At 40.6% G+C, this 20,620-nt stretch overlaps 1 protein-coding gene across 1 annotated transcript; it reads left to right on the forward strand.

Annotated features, from left to right (window-relative positions):
- The first annotated feature begins 5,351 nt into the window (after positions 1–5,351).
- On the forward strand, positions 5,352–18,874 carry LOC112992579 (epidermal retinol dehydrogenase 2-like). The gene is made up of 7 exons (XM_026115756.2): positions 5,352–5,506; positions 7,885–8,228; positions 13,443–13,574; positions 14,524–14,623; positions 15,818–15,962; positions 16,562–16,687; positions 17,234–18,874. The coding sequence occupies exons 2-7, from the start codon at positions 7,908–7,910 to the stop codon at positions 17,325–17,327; spliced, it is 918 nt and encodes a 305-aa protein (XP_025971541.1). The 5' UTR covers positions 5,352–5,506; positions 7,885–7,907; the 3' UTR covers positions 17,328–18,874.
- Positions 18,875–20,620: the final 1,746 nt, after the last annotated feature.

Raw genomic sequence — 20,620 nt, forward strand, 5'->3', positions numbered from 1 at the left:
CCTCACTAACTTTTTCTTCTCTTAATCAGCCGTCAACAGAGCCACCTCACTTCCCAAGCATCACTACAGACCTCTGCTTTCTGCTGTTAGTTCTGTTTTCCTGATGAGTCTCTAATTTTTCCGCATCAGAAACCTTGTATTATTATTTATTAGGAAGAAATTTTTCAAAGGTCCAAATAGTAGGAAGAGGCGTCACTCTCATCAGTCAGGGTTATTATGAATTGCCATTTAAATTTTGGGCAATTTCTCCCTTCAGCTCTGTCCTGACAGTCTGTATGTAACTTTATTGTGTAGACAATTGTGTTTTTATCAAATTTTTAATCTAAACTCCCCAGCTAACCACTCACAATTTTTTCTTTACACAGAGAATGAAGATAAGTCTCTTGTGGGTTGATAGTTCTCCATTTTCTTCTGCAGTACAGACAGGTTCTCTTGAACGTAGAGGTAGTATGAGGAATATATGCCACAGGCACATAGAGGAGCATGCCAAAACAGTGAGCAAAGACCTACCCAACAGCAATCTCTTTGCATCTGACTATGGCAGGCTATTCAGGGTATTGATTATCTGTGTTCATCGTGCAAAGTTACAGCTTGTGCATTGGCAAATAAAATCCCAGTGGAGGGAAAGCACAAGGTACCTGGATAAGGCCCTGATTTATAACAGCACTTGGACATACATTTAAAATTTGAGCATATGCTTTAACACCTCTCTATCACACTAGAATTACTTGTGCTTTCTTTCCTTCATCTCACTGCTCTGAATAGTGTGTGTCATCTCTAGAGGTAGGAGAGAGTTAAGCAATGCTGCGCACTCACCTGAGGGAGCCCTCAGCCTCCACACCCAACAGTGTCATGCCAAAGCATGGCTGGGATCAATAAACTGATCACTTCTGCACCAGAATACCCAGAGAGAATCAGAGTGAACCAGTTCCACCTCCATAGCACCGAGTTCAGTAAAATGCAACAACCTTGGCAAATGTCACTTCAAACAGCTGGTACTACTGCTGCCACCACTATCCACTTTTATACTGCAGGGTGAGGGTAGGTATCAGCAAAGCCAGATACCTATGCCATACCCCCTTGCCCTGCACAGTTCCTGCCTCTGCAGATTTGATAAAGAAGTTATAGCCAGGTTTTTGAAGTGTACTCCTACAAGGTGGAAAATGTGGTTTTAAGTCCTTCACACCACCATCACCACAACCCTACTGTAGCAGAAACTGGCATACTGCTCCATGTCTGAAGGGCACATATCACTTTTACCATCAGCAAATATCAATAAATATCTGTAACTCATAGGAGCTGATTTAGTCACCTACGTCCACAAAGAATAATTGGCCTTTGAATCCAAGTGGTATTAAAGGTCTAATGTGGCAAGTGTTCTTGTCTGGGAAAAGAAGTAACTTCAGACACATCCCTGTCTGTAATACTACCTGTTGCAAAGGTTAGTGGCTTTCTGCCCGGGCTGTACTTCCATGTCTCACTGGAGCTCCAATTAAATTAGCCTTGTTTCACAGGCTTTCATTCTGTGTTGTCTGTGTGGGCACACAGTGAATCTGATCACAGAGAGGGTCCAGATGAAAAAGCAAACACAAAATATTTTATTGTAGTTTTATTCATGAGGATCAGTGCTGATCTGGTTCACCACACTGCAGTAGAAGGCTCATGGAAATAAAGACACAAAGTGTCAGATCTAGATACCAACCATCACACCAACACCACAGTAACTTGATGGGTTGTGGACCCTGGGATCTGGGCATCTAACAGTTAAGTTGTGGTGATACTCAGTGCTGGTGTGCTCCTGTTCCTATGAGGATCTGGCCCTTTCTTAGTTTGATTTACAAGGGATAGAGGCATGCTGTTCAGCAGACCATGCTGCTGGTTATATTTGCTGTGCATTTAGTAAATATCTTGAACAGAATATGTTAGTGCAGTACATCTCATCCCAGCCTCGCCAAAAAGGAATTGGCACTCCTCATGGACACAGTGAATGGGGTTCCAGTAGGTAACAGTTTGTCACTTCTACAATTCTTGCATTTTCAATCTGCTTGTAGAACTCAAAAAAAACCTCATTTGGGGCTCAGTGAACTCTTCTTAGAGGGTGAATGTGACTCGAAGGAAGTGCCTGCAGCAAAGAAGAAACTCAGAATGCAACTCAGTCTTCTGTGTTCAGGATGATGATCCTTCCTTTACACTGGAACTTCCTTTGCCCTGCAACTCTACCTGTTTTTCTTCTTCTGGAATAAGAAGTCAGCTTTGAAGAATTCTGTCTAATTCTACTGTTTGCTCTACTTCTCTCATAGGCAACCTTGCACACAGGAGACATTTGATTTCTATTAGAAAAGCACCAGATTTCAATCTAAGACCTGCTCCTCTCTGGGGATTTGCAATATGCGACTAAGGATGAGTTTGCATAATGCTGCGTTGCAATGATGTACCTACAATGGCTAAAGCAGCCGGCAAGGACTGTTAGGCCTGTTAGGACTCTACACATTCCACAGTGGATGTGTAGAATGAACCACAGAATATAGGCGCCAGTGCTAGTGCCTGTACTTCCTTTCCTACTTGCCAGTTAAAAGAAAGCAGATCACTCAGACTGCCTACAAGCACATCGCACTCTTCCACTTAAGCAATTGGGATAGGCAGACAATAATCAGTGTTTTATCACTGAAATATTTATCTATTTTGAGCTGCTCTGATGGGGGGGGGGGGAGAAGAAGATGAAAGACCTTTAAACAGAATACGGCCTTGAGCAAACCAGGACACACTAAAGTAAGAATGAGCATCCTAGTCACCATGCAGCTGCACTTATCCAGCTCAGACCAAGCTCTTAATCTGTATTTCTTATCATCATTTGTTGTGACACATCCATAATTAAGATCAGATGGTTGTGAAGTCATGATTAATATCATAAGGTATCTACTCTAGTTTAATGTGAAGCATACATAGTAATTCACAGCACTAGTGGTTGCATTGCTCCGCTAAAGGTGTCAATATCTACCATACTGCAAAGGCCCAGAGTTTTATGAACGTGAAGGTAGACCAAAATACAGTGCAGCCCTTTAGCAAAAGCCTGCTGCAGATTAGTTACAAGTAAGCGAAAGTGAAAACACTTAAAAAGTTGCTCAGACTTGTTCTTAGGACTGGAATGACCTTGGGTTCCTTTAAAAACATACAGCACAATGTTATGCAAAATACAAACAATGCCAGCCCCAGTCCCACACTCCTGGAATTATGCCAACACTCACAAATTACTCCAAAAATACTAATATGTGGCATGAGGGTGGTGACATTCTCATCTGATACAAATAGGACAGTTCCATTTCTAGACTGGAATCAAGAATAACAATAACACTTCTATAGTACCTCCCACCTGACAGTCTTAAAAAGGGTTTCTTTACATTAAGGCTAACTTTCATCATGCAGACAAATAAACTGAAGATATCCAGTGAGTTTTATTTCTTGCCCAGGAGGAGAACTCTGTAAAAGCTGGGGAAAGAAGCCAGGTCTCTCAGCTTCTAGCCTCCTACTCTGATCATAAGGTCAGTCTCAGTGTTAAATGTTATTAATTTGAAAGTATTACTACCAAGTGCAAGTCTTATTTAAAACTTTTAAAAATTAAATGAATGCTTTTTACGCTTGTTTTTTTTCTTTTTAAGTGAGCCACTTTAAACAATAGAATCCACAAAAAGAAAGCAGCCACCAAAACCAAATTTGATCAGTATCTCTGCTTGGCTATCATCAGCCTCCTGGATTTGCTGTATTAAATCATACATTAAAAACTCCTCTAAAGTATTCTAATTTGATAATTTATTTTTTGTGAGCAGCTCTTGAGGGTGCAGCAGTCTTAACTGTAGATAAGAGTCTAGACTTTGACCCAAAACTGAGTACCTCAGAGAAAGAACTTTTGACCTCTTTCAACAATACTTTAAGTAGAATGTGCAGTGGAAGCAAGAAAAGTATTTATTTAAACAGCAGGGCAGCTTTCAAAACCCTGCTCTTTCCGACTACAGGGAGCCAATTTTTTCCTAAGCAAGCAAGCAGAGCAACCTTCTCTCTCACCAGTATACAGCACAATATACCCATCCTTTCTTCTTGAATATGTTCACATATAAGGAGTTCTAAAAATTTCTTTGGAAAAAACAGGTTATTAATCACTGTTTAATATTCTTTATTATGACGTATATTAAATCTGGTGTCTCACGGCTGAACGTTTGCTTAATTCAACAGATAAAGATAAGATTGTGAAAATTCTATGCTCTTGTTTTTACAGAAGTGTAACTGCAACACAAATATACCAAGCTGGAAAGGGGGCATATTAAGGATCTAAGTGCCAAGGAAGTATCTTCAGCCATATTTTTCTAATGGCACTAAGCATCTCCTACTCTTACCTACTTCCTCTAAAGTTGTGAGTATTCAATGCTTTTAAATATCTCAGTTCTGTTGTTTAAACATGAGCATAAGGTTAAAAAAACCCTCCAAAATAATGTCAGTTTAAGGGAGGAAATTATCTATAGCAGAAAATATGCAGCACTTGGTACCAAGTTAGCTAACTTAGATCCTATTCTTCTCATTCCTGTTCTGTATCCCAACTACAGCTGTAAGCCATTTTGCAAGTTCAAGTTTCCTTCATTCACATGAATGACAACAGCCACGAATGTCACATTCGCCCCAGTGAAACCTTGTCTCACGCAGGATGACTTCATGCACGGCGTGACTATGCCAGGCGATCTCTCCACACTCAGTGTAAGCTGACGTGCAGCCTCTTCACGCTCAGCGTGAGCTACAGTCCTCCCGAATGCAGCAACATCTTCACACAGGCCTTCGTGGTGAATTACCTTAAGCCCTACGCAACCCCAAGACTAATATTGCCAACTTTCTCTCAACTTCCTCTGAAGTCGAAATCACTGCCCTCCTTTCCCCCAGTAACACTTCTCCAGCAGCGAAATCTCTTTTCTTCCACCCGCAGAGCCCAGCTAGGTTACTTTCCTCAATAAATAACGCAAAATTTCACCAGATGAATTGCCCAGCATTGTGTAATTTCTACAACTCCAGTCAGTAGCTTCTCCCACAGAAGTGATTTCTTCGCTTACAAAAATCAAAAACACATTGTGAAAACCAGCAGTTATGAGGAAACTGTGCAAAAAAAAAAAAAAAAAAAAAAAGAAAGAAAAAAGAAAAGAAAAGGAAAAAGAAGTGTCCCGAGAGCCCTCGGCCGGCAAGCTGCTCCCTTGACCCCGCGCGACAGCCGAAACCCGCCTGCCCGGGGCCGGCCGCTGCTCCCTGCCGCCTGTGGGCAGCCGCCCCGCGCCCCAGCCACCGCAGCCGCGCGGAGCGGACGCGGAGCGGCTCCGCTCCGCCCCCGCGCATCCGGCCAGGCCCCGCCGAGGGGCGGGCACAAGGCAAGAAGGACGGGGTGGCTAGGCCGTGCTGCATGAGGGCTCGCGGCGGGATCCCGGCCTGTTCTCGCCCGCCCTGGGGCCGCCGCGCCCTCCCCGAGCAGGCTGAGGTATCCCAGGCGAGGGCTGCGGGGCCGGGCCGGGGGGTCCCGTGCTGGCGGCAGGCGGCGGGGGGACGCGCCGCGGGCTGAGCGTGCGGAGGGGACGGGCAGCCCCGGCGGCTGGCGCTGCGCGGCCCCTGCGGGCCCCGCGGGGGCGCGGCGAGGGGCGCGGGCGGGCCCCGGGCGCCGCTGGGGGCGCGGGCGGCCCCTCCGGTGCGGCCCGCGGCAGCAGCGAGCGCGGCCGGGCGTGAGGGCGCAGACCTCGGCAGCGCCGAGCTAGCAATGGCCCCTGGAAACTTGCTGTTTTTCTTCTGTTTTTTTTCTTTTCCTTGATATTATCAATTACTTAGCGGACAAGGTGTGTCTTCCTGGAGTAATACAGGCTGCTGCACTGCAGTAAACTAGAACAGTGTGTTATCTTCTAGCTAGTAAGGAGGAGATTGCTACACGTAAGTCCTTGGGTTGTCACTCCAGGAACGTTATGTTTTTGGAGGGTTGCAACCCTCCAAATACGATGGGCCAATTCATGCCTCACTCTCCCCGGGTGACTTTATGGTCGACTTTTAACAGAACATAGCCTTGAGCAAACCAATTTTTGTTGTCGTTATATTATTATTATATGATCAGCTGTGCCTAGCAGAGGCATATTCCAGCTCAGAAGTGAGCCTAAGTTCTGCCCTGGTGTTTCATGAGCAGTGGTAGTCTGCAGGAGAAAATCGGCTGTGAGCATCAGCACGTGCACAGTCAAGACTGCTGGCAAAATTATCAGTAGCTGAAAAGAAATCTTCTAGATAAACTATGTAATGATTTGATATTTCACAACATGTAACAGCTCTTGACATTTATGTGTGGGTGTAGGCATGTTAATGGCAACATATGCCATCAGAAGCGTTGTGGTTCGGATTCAGAGGTCTGATATCGTAGTTGTGCTAAAGGTATTGTTGGTCAATACACCTGTAAATAGATCCCTGGTCACTTTGGTTGAGGAACCAAAATCGGCCAAGTTTGTTGGCTAGTTGCATTGCTCTTTGTGGGTACTCTTATTTACTAATCGCTGTAACTAGCCATGCTGATGCAGTGAGTCAGTAAGGAGTGGGGGCCTTCTGGCCCAGTTAAAGCTGAGTTAGGTGACAGATGGCTCAATGGCAATCAAGCACTCTTACGTCCTTAGGGGATGTGGAGTAGCTATGCTAACAGAAGGTCTTCTGTAGAATGTATCCTTAAGATGACTCTGCCCAGCAGTAACTACATCTCTGAGCTCTAATGTACCTCTATCATATGCAAGCCTAATACATGATTATTTTACATAATAAGTTACTGACATAAAAGCTCCTAAAGTTCCAGTAGGTGTAGGTCAAATTGTGTATTGTACTCCAAAAACAATGACCTCTCCCTTTGTTCCATAGGGATTAAGGACTGTATCATGCTTCCCTTTAACATCCTTATCTGCCCCAGAGATACCAGTCACCTTTCACTCGAATGGAGAAAGTGTTATGTTAATTACATTAAGTTAGTGTAATCAAGTTAAACTCAGCATCTGTATTTATTTTAAAGATTTCTTGCTTCTGTTTTAGACCCAGCAAAGAGCTTGTGTTTCCAAAAGCTTGCTAGTTTTTTTCTTGAATCACATGAAACTTATTTTTCCCTGATAAAACCTAGTTTTGTTTATTTCTGTAGTAGTGCTATAGCTGTGATAGTCTACTACAGAAAATGTCAATATTAGCCCTAGAAAAATGTTACCATGCTGTCTTGGTGTCTCTTTCATTTCTCACCAGTTTTGTTGTCTGTTATCTGTGCCAGAATCTAAGCATGCACTCATATGTTCCATTTTAAAGGGAACTAAGAACAGAAAACATTTACCATATGGCTAGTCATCTTCAGAAAGAAGAACTTGCTTCCCTACCCACTATGGTTTCAGTAAATGTTTTTTTGTTAGCAGAATGGTTTTAAGATTTCCTAATGTTACTGTCAGAAGATTTTTCTGAAATGACTTGCCCTGTTTTAGTAGCTGCTTGTTCTGTTATAGAAATTGAGTTGTTTACCATGTACCAAAACCTAAGGCTGGTCATATTATGTGTATATGCACATGCTAAACTTCACGAACTTTGCTCAGTGTAGCAGAAATCCAGGTGACTTATCTCTTGGCGCTTATCAAACATGATTGCCTGTGTACATAGATAGCAATGTTAACTAAGAGATATGATCAAATTAGGCATGTAGTGCTAAAGGTTGAAGTGTAAACTCCAGCGTGCTGTACCTTTAGCTGAGAAAGAAGAGGACAGAATATTTAGACTGGATCTGAAAATGCTTTTCTGTTCTAAAATACTAATGTTTGCATTATCTTTCTTTATGGTTTATTCTATCTGGTAAACATTTTCCATTATCAGGTATCTGACGAAATAGCCTCAAGATGAACTTCTTCTTGGAGATACTCAAAGTTGTCGGACTTTCATTTTATTACCTGTTGGAGTCACTAACGTTCTTGATTGTGCCTAAACGGAAGAAGAACGTTGAAGGTGAAGTAGTATTAATAACAGGAGCAGGAAGTGGAATCGGAAGACTTCTATCTATAAAATTTGCCCGCCTTGGAGCCACGCTGGTTCTTTGGGACATTAACCAAGAGGGGCTCAAGGAAACAAGTAGACTGGCCAAAGAAAATGGGGCAGTAAGAGTACAGTCTTACATCTGTGACTGTAGCAAAAGGCAAGAAGTCCACAGAGTAGCAGATCAGGTAAAGTACTTCATCTGTGACTTTGATACCATTCTAAAATATGTGTGCATGCCTGTGTGTATGATGTATGTTAAGTCTGAGAAACTTCAAAGTAAGAGGTTAAAGTTAATTGGTTCTGAATTTATTGCATATGCTACCTATTTTAAGAATGTTGTTTTCTAGAGTTTTCTTTTGTTCTCTTTATTTTTTTTTCCTTTTAGTAATTCCAACTGATTAGCTTCCCTGATTAGTTAAGTTACTGAGCAAGCACTTGGTGGAGTGCAGAAAGTGAATTTATTGACATTAATGAAGTAGTTCAAGTTCTGGCAACCTTCTGTAAAACTAAACCACAAAGGCCGTACCTCATCAAAAGGATTAACTGGTTAGGCAAATTTAGACTAACTCCATCAATGAATTTTGTAGATGCACTTTAAGAAAATTAATGTGTCTCTTGAAGGCTTAAATATTTCTTACTTTCCTTTTTGAAGCACTTTAGCAATAAAGCATATGGTTGTATATTTTGGGTAGACCAGTAGATATGCCAAAAGCTAAACTCAACAATTTCCATTATAACAACCTGTTCTCATTTGCTTAAAATATTGCTAAACTTAACTGTTGGACTAGAAAGTTTCCACAGTGAGTGTTTGCCTCAGGATTATTATTATTATTATTATTATTTTCTTTAAAGAAAAAAGTTCAGATGCCTTTGGGAACACCTGTTGGCTGAAATAATGTTTCTATTTTGTCCTTTCCAGTGCTGTTCAAGAAGGTCTAGCGCTCTGCGTTTTTCTGTCTGTATGACAATGACCATAAAACAAACTTTCTGACAGGTGAAGTTTGCAGATGACCTGTAGCTTGTTAGAGGCTGCTACTGTTAGATTGTGACGATGTTAATCACGCTTGCCCTGTCCTGCAGCTCCTTTATGCTGGTTAAGTTGCACATCTTCTGTCTCAGTAGAGCAATTATATATGTTTCAGTGCAGGCCTCTAGGTTTTCTGCTGAACTGGGAGAAGGAAGAGTGGTAGTGTGAAGGGCTCAGGAAAATAACCTTCAGTTTTGAGGACTCAAGGGCTGGCGCTTGGGTCTCGTAGAGAAGGTGGAGAGCAAAAGTTTATTTGATCAAACATAAAAGGGAAAAGAGGGTGTGGACATGCATATGATACGGGTTAAGGATGATAAAAACAAGAGGGAGATTGGAGTGAGGAAGTGAAGAGGAGGTCTGTAACTGGTCAGTGCAGGCTTCCTGAATTAAACTATTCTGTCACCGGTCACTGGGAAAATCCACGGATAAATCAATTCTCTGGCTGATCGTTGTAGAAGAAAACGGCCAACTACTGTTTCAGAAATGTGTCCTGTTGACAAATGTGTCCTGATGCAGAGTCAGCTGACATCTTCCCCATCTAACTAGTAACAATAAGACCTTAATATTAACTAGTGCTTGATGGCACTGCTTTAGTACAGTGTAGTAGATTTTGGTTCATAGTGTGCTCAGTAAGCCTTTGCGAGATGAGGCAAAACAGTTTGAGTCTGAGAGGGTTTTTCTCTGTGATTCAGCTGTACACAATGACTTAGAGTTTTGCAAGATTATAGTGAACTAAACTCACACAGGCAGGACAGAATATTGTTGAAAACCTTGTGCCCAGCAAAACAGTCCTACAGCCAAAATGAAATGAACATGAGCTTAGAAATACCCGCTTTTGGTACTTCATCAGCCACACAGAGGATATGATCCCTTAACACTCAGGAACTAGAAAAACAATTATTGCAGTAAGAAGAAAACCCAAAAGTCCTGGCCATGTCATGTCCTTGTTCCTTTCCTGTACCAACAGCAGGAAGGAAAGCTTATGGCTATTAAAAGCTATACCTTAAAGCTTATTTATAATGTCCCCCTTCCAGAAGCACCCCACCCCCAAAAGGAATGCAGCCTTCTCCCAGCCACTGCCTCTTCCCTGGAATAACTTTCAGGCTCTAGGGCTCTGAAAGAGGAAGGTAATTCTTCATGATTTTTGATTTCCTACTTGTGAGGAAACAGAAGCCTTTTCCTCATTATCAAGTTGCGGAATTGTGTCTGGGCTCACATTTACTTCCAGAATCTCTCTTGCACTTTACTGGTTTGCCTATGCACTGGTTTTGCTTGTTTGTTGTTCCACGTGTCAGTCTGCAGCCAGTTTTCCATTTTTCTAGAAACTCTTTTTACTGTTGCCCATATGCACACCAGAAATACATTTCGCAGTGATATTTCATCCAGCTCTTGTTTCTACGCCTTCCTGCCAGTTATGGAAGGGGAAGGGAGAGAAACATTGTCTTAGTTCCCTGGAAATAGAGACTTTGAGAGCTGTTTGGGAATCATGGTAATTACTCACTAGTAAACTTCCACTTACAAGGCAGAAATACATATGTGAAAACAATCAGGAAACAGTAAGCATCTTTTCCGAGCATGAGTAACAGGATCAGCTCTTTGTTTTAGGCCTGTGTAAGGTAAACATCATGAAAACACCTGGAATGCATTTTCTAGCACTGTACAATGGAGAGATTTAAAGTTCTGCAAGGTCAGCATTATCTACACCTTATTAACTAGGGAAAAGATTTTTTTGTAAAGGACTTCTGTGCTTGGCCTCAAGGTGGGATATGGGAGCCTGGGCTAGCTGACTTAGCTCTCTGTGTTGTGCACAGTAAGAGTTGAGGGAAGAAAGGAGTTAAAATGGTTAGTTTGCTCAGCAAGGAGCTGCCACATCTAGTTTGTTGGAAAGTAGCATGAACAGAAGTGTCATAAAGCCAGAAGTATCTGTCTGGGTTGTAAGAAGGCACTTGAATGTGCTTTGAATTCTCTCCAAGGTGTGAATATTTTTTGGAAAGCTGGGTAGAAACAGCTGTCTTTAAACATTGGGAAGGGAAGAGGTCATTTAAGTTTTCATCACTAGTTACAGCTGTTACAGGTGATCAAGGTTTTGTTCTTCTTTCCCCTCTTCTGACAGTGTTTTCATCTCTTCCATCTATCCTGAATATCCCAATAACCAACTTACAAACTGTGCACCACATAGCCCCACCTCTGTCTGTGTTTGTGTGCACAAAAGGAGCATAATGAAGTACTTGCATAAACAGTGATTTTCCCCAAAGGGTAAGTCTGGGATACTGGTCCAGGCTTCTAGGATTACTAAATCATCTGACATGAGGCAATACTAATGCACCTTTTACTAATGGTTGCATGAATGTCTCTCAACTCATACTATTTTGAATGTGTGATGCATTTCATGCTCCAGCAGTGACTGGAACAACTTGTCTAAGGCTGGTGCTACTTCAGAAATATTTAAATTGTTACTTAACTTTTTGAGAGGGAAATAGAAAGAAAAGCATATATAGGAACAATGACCAAGGTGGAGAGGGACATCTGGCTTCTGTATTCATTATAAAAATTATTCTGTATAATCCTACCAAGGCTGCCTTGCATTTTTTTTTAAATGGTTAGCTAGCTAACAAACACAGATGAGATTGGAACAGATTTAAGAAAAAATGAAGTTAAGCTGAAGGATTTATGATAAATCTCTCCTTAATTCTTTCCTGTTATACAGGCTATGCTACCTAGTTCTGCCTGTGCTTTCTTCAGTCACTGTATTCACCTAACATAGGAGATACCATAAAGAAATGAGGTTCTGTGGTCTGGAGCTATGTGGCTAGATGGCATAGGAAGAATATGTTTCCATGAACTAGCTAAGCATATATGCCGATCATATTTGATCTGGAAATTGTAGATAAAACAACTAAGGGGAATTGTTTTCTGCTTCCAGAAAAGCTTAAATTAATGAGCTGTACTTCAAATACTATGTTAAAAATATTTTCATGAAAGCTGGTGTAATATCTTGATCATATTAGATGGCTTATTATCCTCTCAAATGAGCCTGCACAAAAGTTCTCATTCTGGAGCTGAAATGAAAACTATACTTTGTCTTACTGAACTACATATGTAGAGATTATTCTTTAGTTAACTTAAGTTCTGGGAACCATCTCAAAGTTTCTGGTACAGTGTTAGGTTCAAAGCACATATACCAGAAAAAAACTTCTGCACCACAGTCTGCTTCAGAAGACTCATAAGATTTCTGCCTTCTGTGGATGCATGTGTCATTTTAAGAACTCCGTCACCTTAACTGTAGGTACATGAACAAAATCTTCTTTTATTGAGAAACCCAAAGCTTTTTTTAATTTTTATAACAAACTCTTGAACTTCAGTTTTCTCACTTTCTGTGTTGTCTTGAGAGCTAGTATAAATGGAACCATGGTGTTCTTTCAAGGGATCTTCATGAAAAATAAACTTATATAAAAACTTTTACTTGATAAGAGAACATTTTAAAAGTTCCTGACCTATAAAGCTGCTTGCAGTAATCAAGATACCTGAATAAAGAAAAAGATTGTAAGAAGAAATTACTTTATGAAGGGCCACTATGTAATACATCTTAGTGTTTAAAGACTGTAGTCAAGAGAAGTAGAACATGTGGAAAACAGCACAAAGCATCTTGAAGTACCTGAACTATTAAGATGCTGTTAAGTAGCTGCTGCTCTGTGCAGTGGGAGGGATGCTTTCCTGGGCTCTTGAGACACGAGCAATCAATGCTACTAACAGGGAATCCAGTTTTTCTTCTGCTCATCAGAAGACTCAAGTGCTGTGCAAGCTGTCTGTGGTCCAGAAGTTGTATGGTTGTACAGCTTTTTGACCCAAGGAACTGTGTCGAAAATGCAAGAGAATTTGAGTGTAATGTAGCTAGATACTACAGCTCTTGCATAGATTTGAGGTATATGCTTCTGTGGGACCTAGCTTGAGGATCTCTGCACTATGCTTCACAGCACAACATAGAAATAATCCTAAGTACAGAATGGCTCATTGGTTTTAAAATGGTTTTACTGTAGCAGAATACTTCTTGCATTAGACAAACTTCCTGCAGGAGAGATTTATATGGAACAGTCATAGCAAGATCCAGAGGTGCTGAAACCAGAAGCCTACTTGGAGCTGTGGAACTGTTGGGCTCCACATCTCCAAAAATGTCCAGGTCCTAGCTTAGCTCTAAAAAGAGACATCAGGAGAGAATGTGGGAGAGCAAGGGATATTTGGATCCATAACAAGCCTAATAAAAGTTTAACTTAATTGGAACCTGCCATATTTATATTTCTTTTATTTTCATAAGAAAAACTTGGAAAGTGTATATTATATATAGTGCTTGACATCTTGCGGCTTTTTATTTTAGGTTAAAAAAGAAGTTGGCGATGTTAGCATCCTAATCAACAATGCTGGTATTGTAACTGGAAAGAGGTTTATTGATTCTCCAGATTCACTTGTGGAAAAAACCATGGAGGTGAACACAATGGCACACTTCTGGGTAATACATGTACTTATACATATTTCTTTATTTACCCTTTTAACATGTTTTCAGGGTTAATTTTGCCTTTTGGAATTGAGGAAAATATGGAAGGGTATATAGCTTCTTATAAGCTCAGTCAGAAATGATACAGGAAACTTTTTCATGCCTGTGAGTCCATGAAATAAAGGGTGGAAGAATGGATCCCTTGGGAACTTCTGGGTAGTAGGTAGGTGGAAGCAAAACTGTTTAGTATTTAGAAATGCTTTTGAGAATTGAAGTTTATATTCTGCTAAATCCTGTAGTTAGTATGCTATACCCCTTGATATTGGTATCATGCAGGCCTAGCCTAGAAGTTGCTACTCTATTACTAGAGAAATGTCAATCCTGTCTTTGTTCTAGTTACTTCGTGGTTATGATAGTTTCAGTAAGAAATACCACATGTTCAGACAATGCTTTTATACTGATTATGTGGGACTTGGTCCAAAATGAGTAACTTAATGTGCTTTTTTCCTCCTTTCAGAGAAGATGGGTCATGTATGTTGTGTTCTTACTATAAAGAACTGCAAAGGGGATGTTAAAACATACTTCAGGTTGATAAAGAAATTTAATCAAGAAGATTAAATTATTAGGAGAAAGAGAGGAAATTCAGATTTTTGTCTTTGCTATTTAACTCCAGTTTGAAACATTACAGCTCTGAGCTTTGGACTTGCAGAAATCTAACAACTAGCTGAAGCTTTATCCTTATCACCATAGATAGATATACTGGTATTGGTGGGGCCTTGAATGTCCCAGCTTAGCAGATGATAGAGTTGAAACAACAAACTCCTATTTTTTTTTTCCCTTGCATGATGGGGGGGGAAAAAAATCTTAAATTGCAAGCAGAATTCCTTCTAAAATAGCATCAAAATATTAGAACATGTAGCTTTTTGAGTAAAATGTTTCATTGCAACTCTGACTTACACTGCAGACTTACAAAGCCTTCCTCCCAGCAATGATGGCCTCTAACCATGGACACTTGGTTAGTATTGCAAGCTCAGCAGGGCTCATTGGAGTCAATCGTCTTGCAGGTTAGTGTAATAAAGCTAATGCTTATTTAGACAATTTATCTGGCTTAAACTCAGTGAACTATGCTCACCTGCCCTGCCCCCTCCCCCCCCCCCAAATCTGCCAAGTCTGAATTTCTGGATCACTGTATATAGGTAAAAAAACAAAGGTCATACTTTCAAACCACTTAACTTAAATAGATCGTTCCTTTCAAAAGATGATTTCAGATGCTCAGCGCTACTGTGAAGCAGGTTTTTCTGCTAAGGTAGTTAGAGGATCTAGGAGCTACATATAGACATCTAGAAACTGAAAACTTCAGTGCTGTAAAGTTAACCTGAAGGTGTTTGATGGGGAAGAGATTTGTTTTTGTTTTTTTTTCTTTTTTGCAAGTATGTTCGCAATTTAAGCGAGGTCCTGTACAAGCTCCCCTAACTGAAATTATTGTTAAAATCTAGACGTTGTACAGTGGCAGATGTGTGATGACTTATTTTGCATCCTCTTGCTCTTGGAAATGCATTCAAGAGAATCCATACAGTGACAGAAAAGAAAGTGTTGAGATTAGGACAAACTGAGAAGAAATTATAGGAAAATGTGTGCGAAGGGGGAGCAATATGAAATCAGGTGGCATAGCAACGAAAGAAATCTAGCTCTGTTATCTTCAAGGCAATGATAATGGAGACAAATGCAGTTGCAAGTTGAAACCAGATTACAGAGAGCCTTGAAAGCTTGAGTTTGCAGTAAATAAGAAGCTAGTGCATGGATTCAAAGGTAAAGTCCAATAGGAAGAGATTTCATCTGCTGTTGTTCAGTAGAGTGGAAAGGTGATAGCAGGGGTGTGAAGAGAAACCCTCTATATGCCAGTATGTAATAACAATTAACTTGAGAGGGAAAGTAAAAGAACAAACCACATCAAGTCTGAGTAATACTTTAATCATGCAAATGGTCCTTGTCCTGTTGTGAAGTACTTTATTACCAGACAGTAGTTTTGTGCAGGTACTGTGTTTATGTCATTTGTATGTCATGGGGCTGCTGTTGTGTATCACAGCCACTGTGGATGCTCAGTTTACTCTTATTAAAGCATAGTTTTGTCCTTTTCTTCTCTGTCAAAAACCGTTACTGCTCCTGTGAAGTTGTTCAGCGGTAAGCCCCACTGAAGCTGGTTAGTAAGGTTTAATTAGTAAATGAAAACTGCAATTAATGCTTTACTTATTTTACAGATTACTGTGCAAGTAAATTCGCAGCAATTGGGTTTGCAGAGTCAATTAGTTTAGAGATGAGAGATCTGGGAAAGACTGGTATTAAAACCACAATTGTGTGTCCTTACTTCATAAACACAGGAATGTTTGATGGCTGTAAAACCAAGTGAGTAAGCTTTTGTGAAGTTTTTATGCAACTTGCATGTTTACCATGCCACATGCTCATATTTCCTTTACGGAACTTACAGGCTAGACTTTGCTCTGCTTGCTTGCATTATTTTTAGGGTCTCATTGGATATTAACACTGTTATTTAATGACAGGATAACTTAAATGTCAACACCTTTGGTACCTAGCAATTCATTTAAATTGAAACATGAAACATACAATCAGTGTCCTTTTCTACAGTCCTTTCCTCTGCAGAAGTCAAATGCTCCAGTTGTCCTCCTTGATTTCTAAACCCCCATTCAGCTCCTGAAATCAGTGACATAGCTCTGCTCAGTATGCTTATATAATTACACTAGGTTTTTATTTTGCTCATTTTTGTATCTTAATAGGAGGACTATGTGGGTTTGCCTTGTGGGAGATTATGCAAAGTGAAAATAACAGTGGCCCCTTACTCTCTTCAGGCTAATGTAATGAAGGTTACTTCTCTTCATAGGATTTGTTTCTTATTTTAATTTTAAAAGTCTTCATTTTGCAGATATTCAATTAAAAGTTGAATCCAAAACAGCTTGTATTGTAATTGCAAATGCCTTCTCTTCCAGGTGGCCACGTCTGCTTCCCATTCTAGAGCCAGAGTATGTAGCTGAAAAGATAGTCACTGCTATTCGACAGAACCAAGAAATTCTGATACTACCACGCAGTCTGTATTTTCTTTTTGCTTTGAAAAAGTAAGATTCTCCCCTTCCTTTTTTTTCCTCTCCTTTTTTTTCTTCCCTATCAAATGATGTTTCAGCTACATGTCTGAACAAAAATGTGAGTTATACTTGACAGTATGAATTTTTAGTAAGTTCTGCGTGCTTCTGGAGTTTTCTTCTTGGTTTCTAGGGGTTCCTCCTACCCTTAGACCACAGAACAGTGACAGAAATGCCTACCTGTGGCTCTCTGACTCCATCTGGGTGCAGTTTTGCTGTGGGCTGTGCTGATTGGGTCTACTCCACACTAACTGCAGATCTGGTCTCTCTTGCTCCAACTTTGGGGCACTTCTGACTCTATTGCAGGCCAGGTTAGGGAACTGATCTATCTAACAACTAAGGCTGCCGAGTGAGGGTAATAGATATTTTGAGAGAACCAATGGTACTCCAGAATAGAGGGTATATTTTCTTAATTGTTGGCCAGGTAAAATGATTTCTGTGATGAAACTGCACAACTCTTCTGATGTCTTTTTTTTTTTCTGTTTGTTTTTTTCTCCCCTCTCCCACTCTCATACCTCACAGTGTGCTACCAGTGAAAGTAAGTGTTCTTCTTGGAGACTTTGCTGGAACCCTCCATTTCATGGATTCCTTCAGAGGTCGAGGGAAGAAGGACTGAAAATAGTGCAAGAATCAAATATCAGCAACTCTAAAGTGAACTGTGTTAGGGGTGGTAGCGGGATGGGGTGCTTTCTAGAAGCTGTGGACTAAAGGTGCCTCACTTTGTTAGTAACAATTTTTAAGGAAATTGCTTTTTAATTAGCTCTTAATCAACAGCTTTGACACAAACAGATTTTTTTTTTTAATCTAGTGAAATGATTTCTTTTCACCTCATTGTGGAAAAACATTAATTGAAATGAGTTGCCTTGGGGATGTCTGTTATAATATCTTAAATAAGTATCTGCATCACAAACTAATAATTGGCACTTTTGTGGGGAGATTGGGCCAGGAAAGAACATGCAGTTGGCAGGGCTTCAGCAAAGCCTTTAGTGGATATGATCTGTCATTGTCACTCACTAGACCATTAGGAGGGGTTACACTGCTGAAGCTGTTAAAATTCTGTGATAAACTGAAGAATTCAAGAGTTTCCTGAAACAACAGATTCTAAAATTCAAGTTGCAACAAAGGGAAGCTTTGTGAAATGAAAATACTTGCTGCGTTGGTGCATAACCAGTAAAATGCATTAATTTTTGAGGGTGTATCAGGACTCAGATGACTGAATGTCTGGGGGAAAAAAATGGATGTAAATGATGCATTTGTGCTACTAATGTACTTTTATCAAATATAAAATTTATTTTTAAAGCCAATACTATGTCTACAGCTATATAGTAGAACAAAGTCTTTGTATCTTTTAAGTGCAATATTCCAAGAACAAACTTAGATTTTCCACTCCTAAGCAAAATACACCACTTATACAGCATAAAAGTGCCATTTTAGGGGGCTATCAGACAGCTCGCCAGGTAAGACAATAAGCTACTAACGTAACATAACATAATCAAGGCTTCTTCTGGAATTATTTCAGAAAGGAATGATGCTGGCAGACATGAAGTAAATGAGATCACTATAGACAACAGCTATAGTTTCACCAAGTGTTATGTTTTGTTCCTCCGAATTGAGGGGATTGCCTTGCATCTACAGAGATTAGTTTTACTTTCCTTTTACTGTTGGGACCATTCACTTATTTTGGACAAGTGCTGAGGAGGCCTCCCCCCTCCAATGGCCACTCACTTAGAAAATGAAAAGCCCCCCCCTTGACTTTTGGTAAATCCAAAACAAGAAAAAGGAGGATTATGCTTTAAATGTATGCCATTTAAGCATATGCTGGTTAATCCCATCTCATGTCACAGTACTCAACTGGTGACTGGTAATACCTGAAAACTAAGACTATACAAAACTCTTTATCATGTAAACTAATTGAAGGATGGTAGAAGAGGGTGGGGGGGTTCTTTGTTTGTTTGTTTTAATGTCTGTCTTCCATGTTGGTCTGGAGACTACCTTTATTTCCCTTGTCTATGCAATTAGTGAGGTTTATCAATTGATAAAAGTTTACATAGAACTATTTTACTACTGAAGAACAAGAAACACTTGAGTAAAATGAGCATGTTAATAATAACTCTCCATATGTACTTTGCACTGTTTGCTGATAATAAAGTTGACCACTAATAACTTTTGGGTGTATCTGTGTCTTGTAGACTCCTCTCTCTCCTTCATTAAGAGGATGAAAGATATACCCACACCAGCCACACTTTTCCTCTTAACTATGAAATAATAGGTGCGCAGAATTCCAGAGCAAAGGAGGAAGGAGGCAGAGCATACATATGAACAGTGTGTATCAAGCTCCAGTTCCTGTTAGGGCCTATAGCTTTCCATTCTTAGTGTCTCTGCAAATACATTCTTATTTGGGAAGTTCAAAGCAGTGAATCTAGTGAGATTTGTAGATTCTCACCATGCTCAAGTTTGTCATACCACTGGGAGGATCTTGCCTGTTAATCTGTGCTAGAGAAGAGAAGTTTATCTCCATAGAGATTTTACTACTTCACATAATCACTGATGCTGGAAGGGACCTCTGGAAGTCATTAGTCCAACCACCCTGTTCAGGACAGCATCAGCTAGACCAGGTTGCCCAGGACCGTGTCCAGTCAGGTTTCAAATATCTCCAAAGATGGAGACTCCACAACCACTCTGGGAAATGTCTTCCAATGTTTGACCACTCTCACAGTATTTTTTGTTATGTTTAAATGGAGAATTCTTGTTTTGGTCTGTGCCCATTGCCTCTTGTCCTTTAACTGGGTACCACTGAGAAGAGTGACTGAGTCTTTAGTCCCTCCCATCAGGTGTTTATACAGATTGAGCCTGTGCCTTCTCCAGGCTAAACAGTCCCATCTTTCTCAGTCTCTCCTCATAGTAAGTGCTGCAGTCCCTTAATCATCTTTGTGGCCCTTGGCTGGATTCACTACAGTAGCTCTATGTCTGTCTTGTACTGGGGAGCCCAGCACTCCAGATGTGGCCCCACCAGTGCTGAGTAGAGGGGAAGTATCGCATATCTTGACCTGCTGGCCACTCTCTTCCTAACGCAGCCCAGGAGGTTCTTAGCCTTCTTTGCCACAGCAGTACGTTATTGGCTCCTATCCAACTTGCTGTCCACCAGGACCCCCGGGTCTTTTTCTGCAAAGCTGCTTTCCAGTTAGTTGGCCCTCACTCTGTGCTGTGTATGGCATTATTTGTCCCCATGTGCAGGACTGCACTTTCCTTTGAACTTCATGAGGCTTCTGTTGGCCCATTTCTCCAGCTTGTTGAGATCCCTCTGAATGGCAGCACAACCATATGATATATCAACCACGCCTCCCAATTTTGTATTATCTTCAAACTTGCTGAGGATGCACTCTGGTCCATCATCTAGGTTATTAATGGAGATGTTATCTCCATTAGTAATGGATTTTTTTTTTTCTGTTTTTCTCTTGCAAGCTCAAGTTGAGTAAGATCTGAAATCTGCCATTAAGTAGGTAAATGATAGCCTTCCTGAATGCACTGGCAACTTGATAAAAGAAGGTGAGGTGTGACTTTTGGAGCTGTAGTTGAGTGTGTAAAATTTGCTAATGCAGTTTCACTAGAAAATCTCTCCTTTGCTGGCCAGCTATCCTGGTAGGAGTACATAAACATTGCTTTTATACAAGTATGCTGCTATCTCTTTAAATATCATGGTCACCATACTGAAATTACTTCATGTGACTGGAGGATAAGATGCTATCCTGATGGCAGTTTTGAACCCCTACAAATACTGACCACATCTATTGAGATGGCCTGATAGATATGTAGAGATATATCCTTGAGATCAAGAGATGAAAATCCTTCCTCTGTGTTGAGGAGGTGGGTATGAAGTGAGTGTTTGGATCTTCAACTGAACTATGAACT

Source organism: Dromaius novaehollandiae, chromosome 2 (genome assembly GCF_036370855.1).
Source record: "Dromaius novaehollandiae isolate bDroNov1 chromosome 2, bDroNov1.hap1, whole genome shotgun sequence".
In the NCBI taxonomy this organism is placed as follows: domain Eukaryota; kingdom Metazoa; phylum Chordata; class Aves; order Casuariiformes; family Dromaiidae; genus Dromaius; species Dromaius novaehollandiae.